The following is a 7,766-nucleotide window of genomic DNA, read 5'->3' as shown; positions in this document are numbered from 1 at the left end:
GTCTTGAAACGTCTGGAGTGACTCTCGAGTTTTTCTTTCTGATCAAATTCATTCTTACCTCGAGGCAGGACGCGGGGGGGTGGGGGTGGGGGGGGGGGATGGGGAAAGGCCCTGGTAACATGCGATGTCTTTTTGAGAGTAAAATTGTTGGTATATTGATCTTTGCATTAGGTCGTGATCTTTGACTTTAACCCTTCGAGCACGATGGTACGACCCTAGGTGGGGTCATGATCGTGAACGACCATGGGGTTCTGTTAGCGTGACATCTGACCTGACCTCTTAAGGGTCAGGTCGATAAAAGCTCGGCCATCATACTCAGAGATCGTTACGTCGTGGCCTAAGAGTCGTACCGTCGTGCAAATGGGTCGTACCGTCGTGCTCAAGGATCGTACCGTCGTGTTCAAGGATCGTACCGTCGTGCTCAAGGATCGTACCGTCGTGCTCAAGGATCGCACCGTCGTGTCCAAGGATCGTACCGTCGTGTTCAAGGATCGTACCGTCGTGTTCAAGGATCGCACCGTCGTGCTCAAGGATCGTACCGTCGTGTTCAAGAATCATTCCATTCTCCTAATGGGATTAGATTGTTTATGAAACCAATACCAAACACCTGAGTGTCTTTAGGGAGTAGCAAAGGTGAAGAAAACTACAAATTAAAACTTTTCTCATCTTTTGACTCATAAAAACTCGATCATACATTTGACACGGGGAAAGACATGACACACACACACACATACATCCTAACCGAACTCAAACTAAATTGCTGATGCTGCTGTTGAAACACAGTTCTTCCTCCTGTGTATGCACTTTTCACTCCCTTCAATCCTCGTTACAGCAGAAACTATCGTTGAAGTGGAAGACTATAACGTTTCCACACTTATTTAAGTGAAAGTGTGGTAGGAGGGGGAGAGGAGGAGGAGGACTTTTATACGTTGAAGTTCTTAAGTTCGAGGTGGACCTCAACTTACCACGAGAGGTCAGCCTTCTGCTGTGTCTCGAGTGGGTGGATCCGGTTTCTTCTTCAGGCTGGAACGCTGAGGGGGGACGTGGGCAGGTGCGTCGCTGAAGGAGCCAAGATGAATGTCTGTCCTGCCGCTGGACGGAGCTGAGAGTTCCAGGTTGCATGGCGGGTCAGTGGAGTCTGACCTGGAGTTATTCCCACCGATGGTTTCTGGTCTGGAATTACTCCTACTGAAGGTGGCTGTCCTGGAATTATTCCTACTGGAGGTGGCTGTCCTGGAATTATTCCTACTGGAGGTGGCTGTCCTGGAATTACTCTCACGGAAGCTGGCTGTCATGGAATTGCTCCCACTGGAGGTGTCTGGTCTGGAATTACTTCAACTGCAGGTGGCTGTTCTGGAATTATTCTTACTGGAGGTGTCTGGTCTGGAATTACTCCAACTGGAGGTGGCTGTCCTGGAATTATTCCTACTGGAGGTGGCTGTCCTGGAATTACTCTCACCGAAGCTGGCTGTCCTGGAATTACTCCAACTGGAGGTGGCTGTCCTGGAATTACTCCCACTGGAGGGAGCTAGCCTGGAGATACTCCTAGTGGTGGTGTCTGATCTGGAATCTCTACTGATGAAGTTCCTGTTGTTTTAAGACACAACAGAGGAAGGTAACAAACCAGAAGAGTTTATGCGTTTGGAGGGAAATGATGGTGAGGAGGAGAGTGAGGAAAGGTGGATGTACATGATGAGGATGTTAGAGATAGTTAAAAAAGAAGGAGATGCGAGTTACTGCTGTCATTATCAAATGACGACACGCTGGACTTCAGCTTGGGCCCCTGGAACTCGTTTCAGCAGAGAGGAACGTTGGTGAAAGAGAAGACTCAGACGATGAGGAAAGAGATTTAGACGACGATGAAGAAGAAGCTGAGGTCAGAGAGGCTGAAGAAGAAGCCGAGTTCGAAGAGGATTTCTGATGGTGTTTGCCGTCGATGTGGAGTCGTCGCTGGTACTTGTTAGGTCACTGCCCCTCGATATCTGAGTCATCATCTTCAGAATCCTTCCGCGGCTTCCAGGGCTTTTATCCCTACTCGCATCTCTCTTTCTCTGGCTTCAAAACTGACTGGAAGAATCGTTCGACTTAAGTGCAGGGGAAGGAGCCTTCTCCTGTGTCTTTCCATTTTCATTCTTGGCGTCTTTGCTGACGAAGACTTTCCTCCTGCTGCTCAGACCACTTCGCAGGGAGGAAGACCGGGTCGTCGTCGCCACTGGCGGTGGTGCTACTGTTGTTGTTGTTGTTGTTGTTGTTGTTGTTGTTGTTGTTTTTGCTTTTAGAGAAGGCCGGACTGTTAAGGGCCTCAGCCTTACGCGAGATCTGTTCCTTAACGGCAAAGGTGTTGTTGTTACAGGTGCGGGGGTAACTACCGGCGTGTCGCTTACGTTACGGGAATTTCCTCTTCGACTGCTGAAGGTCCCGAAAGACCTGACTTTAGTTGCCCCGATCTCCGTCGCTCGTGTCTCATTTTTCTCCGGTTTAGCTTTGACGTTTGGGATGAATCGAACCGACAGAAGTCTGGTGTTAGTGAGACCAGGGTTGAATCGCGCTAAGGCTTCTAGAGCCTTCTTCTGTCTCCTATCCTCCTGGTCATTGCCTTGGCTCGTTCCACTTCGTAGTGGCGCTGGTGTCGTTGATGCAGCAGAGGTGAACTTCCGACTTCCTCGCGAGACCGGGCGAAAATTGATGATGCTCTTTCTATTTGCTTTCTTAGACCCTGAGGGGCGGCTTGTCTCTCCACCCTCAGCATCCTCCTCAGACTCTTTGTCGTTATCCTCTCTGCTGGAGGAGGACAGCCCGGCTTGAGGACCCGACTGAGCGCTTGACTGCACCCGAGACTGTGTTCCAGAAGAACCTCTCACACGCGAACGACCACGAACTCTTGTAAGAGGACTAATGTTGACAGGAGCTGCGGTAGTGGTGACGGCAGGGCTAACCCGGGTGTTTATGGGTGAAGCGCTGACTTCGAGCTCTGGAGCAGTTGGTATGGATGAGTTCGACTGTGAGATCGCACGTAAGGACTCCTCTTCAGCGACGACAGGAGCTGTAGTGGTAGTGGATGGCGACGACGTCACACTTCCTTTGCTCCGTGTCCGACCGTTTCGTATGGAAGCAATTGAGTTTCTCGATAAGAAGGTATTCGAACCCCTGGATCCAACTCTTCTTGACGTGATATCTGAAACTCTTTGGGCAGATACGGAGGACTTCGAACCTCCTGATCTCCATGCTGTACTAGGAGAATCAAGCGCCTCCCGTTCGTCGACAGAGTTGGGCTGAGGTGTTACATCATCTTCAGTTTCTTCCGGATCTTCTTCTGTCCCAGTGACACGATGTTTACCCGCTATCGTATCGTCAGCGCCCGAAGGACGTCTGATGGTGACCGAACTGGCACGAGAATCATTTACCACTCCACCCACTCCTGCCGGCGCTTGAGTACGCGAGGCAGTGTTTGATCGTTGGGTATTCCCGGATGCTGTAGACCCGGTGGTTCTTGATGAGGCACTCAATCCTCGAGACGTGAAGTCAATCCTTGGGTGTTTGAGGAGCCGTGAATTCTCGCCCTCCGAGAGTCTGATGCTGGTGAATGTCCACGAATCTTTGGTGAAGTTTTTGATTCTTGCGCGTCTGATTCGCGGAGCTTCGGCGAATCTTTCGCGTTTACGAGGGAATCATGTTGACGGCTGTTGGTAAGTCTGTCATTTCCAGCAGCGGCTGTTTTTGTTCGAGAGACTGATAAAAGTCGTGACCCAAAGGTATTTCCTGATGCGCTAGGTTCAGGCAAGTTCGTTGAGACTTGAACTCTTTGAGTGGCCGTTGGTCCATAAATCTTCGAAGACTCATTAGATCTCTGGAACGAGGAACTTGAGTCTTTCGCCTTAGGCGACGCGTAAACGCCGGTCGTGTCCGATGAGGCAAGGAGTTCAGAGGATCCTCCCACAGTCAGAACACTTCCGAACTCATCAACTCCGTCAGAAAATCTCTCACTGCTCGACCCCGATTTCAAGGATGAAGCGATGGCATTCTCCGTCTTGCTCCCAGTCTTTGACTTTCCTCGGCGTCTCGCTGAAGCTCCTTGCTCGATTGCGGAACCTGAGTTAGTTCTCAGGGTCTCCAGATTTCCCTCGTGATCCACTAGAGCCTCGCTTCTCCCCTGGGGTGAATTTGTTAGTATTCTTGCTAGACTGGAGTCCCCATTTGAAGAGCTGCAGTAGATAGGGACTAGGCTGGAACTTCTTCTTGCCACGATTTCTGGTAACAGTACGGGTCACAGCAGCAGCAGTAGTAGTAGTAGAAGTAGAAGTAGAAGTGGTAGCAGTTGTAGAAACTGTAGAACTTCGGCGGGTTGTCGAAGTTGCAGGATACTTAGAGGGTATGTTGGCTCCTGAAGGTCCACGTACCTTTAAGGTGTTTGTGGCTTCATGAAGAGAGGTCGACGCAAGTGATCCAAGATTCTCTGACGATCCGACATCGTTGTGGGGAACAGATGAGCCCGACGATCCACACGAGCGTCCAGGAGCCACTATTGAATTTCTGGTGGACGGTGAACATCTGATGGTGGACGAGCCGATCCTGCTACTCCGTGATCTGGAGATCTGAGCTTCGTTCAAGTCTCGTTCGGCTTCAGAAGCAGCTTCGGTTGTGACAAGAGCTCCATAGTCGTCCTCCTCTTCGTAGTTCTCCGTGGAAGTCGGATGGACTTCTCCCTCTTCCTGAGATGTGTCCAGGGAGAATTGATGGACTTCAGGAGGCGAGAGAGTCTCCTGGGTCGGAGGAGGAGCTACCTGACGTAGAGGAAAGACCGGCTGACGAGTAGGTAAAACCGGTTGACGGGAGGGGGAGACCCGAGGCGCAGTTAAGACTGACTGTTGATGGGATGATGATGATGTGACTGGCTGAGGAGTAGGGTAGACGGGCTGACGCGTCTTAGGTGTTAAACCTGACGTACTGGCACGTCTTGATGCGCCGGATGAGACTGTTGCAGATCCGCGGTTCCTCGACCCTGTTGAGGGACGATTACTGGATCTCGGTGTAAGATGACTGCTATCAGAATCCGTAGATCCTGAGGTAGAGGACATCTTCCTTCCTTTCGACGAGAGAAATGATCCTTGGCTCCTGTCGTCTCCTAGAGAAGTGTTCTCAGTCCCAGTGACCGGCGCCACACCAAGAGTGTCGCTGGCTGGAGATAATGGGTCTTGGATCTGGACCATCTCCTTTTCCAGTTTCAGAAACTCAAAGCCTCCGCCGTGGGCAGAAGAGTGTGAGGGATGAGCGCCTGCTGGAGTAAACAGTTTGGACCCACTAGGCGAACTTTGAAGACTGTTGACAGATGATCCGGGAAAAGACTCTTGTCCGCTCTTCTTTGCGGATTTAATCCCATTCTGAGCTTTAGACGAAATGGGTCGCTTGTTGACGACGACTCTCGAAGGTCCAGAACTGTCTAATGTCCGGGTATTGATCTGGTGATTGTCTGATCCTTTCCTGTTGATATCATTGGTGGTGGCTGACGAGGGCAATCCAGGACCAGCTGGGGACCTGGAACCAGAGATTCCAGAAGAACCGCGTCTTGACGAAGAATACGAGGCTGTGGCAAAGTTGGCCGATGAATGATCATCTTTCTGTACACTGGAAGGTTTGGAAAGCTTTCGGTTAATGGACACTGTTGGAGATACTTGTGATCTAGGAGGTGATGAAAACCCTGGAGCCGTGAAATGGTTGATGCTTGCTGAGTTAACAGTGTGTTTCGAGGGGTTTGGCCCCTTCCTGTTGATTCCAGCTGAAACTGATCCAGTAACTCTGTGATCTGGAAGACTTGTTGATCCCGAGCTAAACGAGGAAGACTGGCCTCCTCCTCCTCCTCCTCTCGTTCTTCCAGACGCTCCTGCATCTAGTCCAGCATCAACATTGACAGGGGTCCCTTCATTTTTCAACAGAGACGAAGTTCCCGAAGACTGATGACTCTTTAAAGGAGATAAACCCGAGCTGGAAGAGCGAGAAGGTGACAGAGACTGGAAATTTCCTGAGTCTGAGAATTCTGCGGAGGAGAGAGAAGAATTAGTGTCTCCCGAAGGCTTAACTCTCGTTGGGGAAGTGAGTTTGTGAGTGCCTCCTGCCGAAGCCTTGTGTTTGACTGGTCGGTTTTTCTTGGAGGGTCGTTGGCCGATGTGTTTGTTGAGGTCGTAGAGATTGTGGGCCTTGTGACACGGGTAAGCGTGCTCCTCGTCGATGCACGTACGTGAGTCCTGGCTAAACCGGGTTCGACTTGGACAGAAGAAACTGCAAGAAAGAGAGAGAAAGAGAGTTAGAGCAAGTGATGAGTATGCCATCCATCACACCTGACTTAAAAAAAAAAATTTCCAGTTTATGTAATCAGTGAATCAAGGTAATGGTGGAGCACTTTATCTCATAGTCTAGAGTTCATGTCATTTGCTAGTCGAGTCAGTTACTTGTTTTTCGGGCTATTGAAAGAATATTTTTCATGGATTGTAGGCCACAACTACAGAATTGCAATGATTGGTGCTTTTTTTTTTGGGGGGGGGGCCATATCTAAAGAGAATTTTAACATTATTACTACTGTACCGTGAGATTATTGTATAGTTTGCGTTGGAGGTTCCAGTCACGAACAAAAGTCCACCTCAAGGCCGGGTCTTATATAGAGAGGTTAATGAGTGGGAAAAAGAAGAGAGCAAGGGAAAGTGTTTACGAATTTTGGAGGAAGTGAAGATCCCGTCTTTTAAAATGAGCCAGGTCATAGCTGTAGGAAAGACATGAGAAGGTAGAGCGTTCTAAAGCTCCGACGTGTAGGGAAAGAAACAGTTATCAAATCGGCCCACCTTTGAGTTGTCGACGGCCTCACAGTAACCATGCGACGCAGCAGCTTGCCGAGTATTGCGTGGTCTAGCTAGTGTTGGGGGGGACACAAGCAGCCAGCTCTTGGGTACTTAATCTTTAACACATGATTTCACTTTCGTACATCAGAGGCCGCTGCTTTTCCCCAAATTCAGACTCAAAACTACCTCAAATATCATGTAATTATAGCATGTATTCCCCCCCCCCCAACCCAACCCCCTTTTTTTCTTTATCTCATTTTTTGTCCAGGCACAATTCACTTTCACTACCCAGCTGAGAAAAAGAATCTCTCTCAGTTGCTTGTATAATTACGCTTGAATTTTTGAATCATTATCAGAATGCTGGTAGCTGCTTGAACTGTCTAATATTACCAGGAAAACACGCTTATGAATCTGTGTAAGAATAGCGACAGATGCGTCACGAGCATTCGCTTGCGGGAGCATCCTTTGTGTAGGACGAATATATCGTGAAGGCTGATATGTTGAAAGAATATCCAAGTGGCTTGGATTCGTTCATTTCCTGTTGTGGGGGAAATGGAGCTTGGATGTCTCCCTCACCCGCCTTTCGCCGTAGGTGATAAATGGGTATATTTCAGTTCAGGGTGATGTGGTGGACTATCATATCTCTCTGTGGAGTTGAATTCTATATTGGCTAATAATCGTGTTATCTGTGAGCAGTAATGTCAACCAGAGACAACACTGGAGGACACGGTATGTGAGGTGACTCTGGCTATGTATAAGTGAGGTGACTCTGGCTATGTATATGTGAGGTGACTCTGGCTATGTATAAGTGAGGTGACTCTGGCTATGTATAAGTGAAGTGACTCTGGCTATGTATAAGTGAGGAGACTCTGGCTATGTTTAAACATAACTGGTTCCAGTCTCATGTGTCCTATTAGCTTCCAATCAAATGAGACGGCT

At 49.2% G+C, this 7,766-nt stretch overlaps 1 protein-coding gene across 1 annotated transcript in view; it reads right to left on the bottom strand.

The window, feature by feature from the left end:
- Window positions 1–3,666: 3,666 nt before the first annotated feature.
- The window catches only part of LOC139749208 (uncharacterized), an 89,158-nt gene continuing 85,058 nt past the window's right edge, over window positions 3,667–7,766 (bottom strand). Inside the window, exon 4 of the mRNA XM_071662895.1 lies at window positions 3,667–6,273. Coding sequence (XP_071518996.1) covers window positions 4,095–6,273 — 2,179 coding nt within the window. The 3' untranslated portion in view covers window positions 3,667–4,094. The remainder of the gene's footprint in view (window positions 6,274–7,766) is intronic.

This window comes from Panulirus ornatus, chromosome 6, assembly GCF_036320965.1.
Source record: "Panulirus ornatus isolate Po-2019 chromosome 6, ASM3632096v1, whole genome shotgun sequence".
Lineage (NCBI taxonomy): Eukaryota > Metazoa > Arthropoda > Malacostraca > Decapoda > Palinuridae > Panulirus > Panulirus ornatus.
Note: the sequence above shows the minus strand (reverse complement) of the source record. Positions and strands in the feature narration are given on the sequence as shown.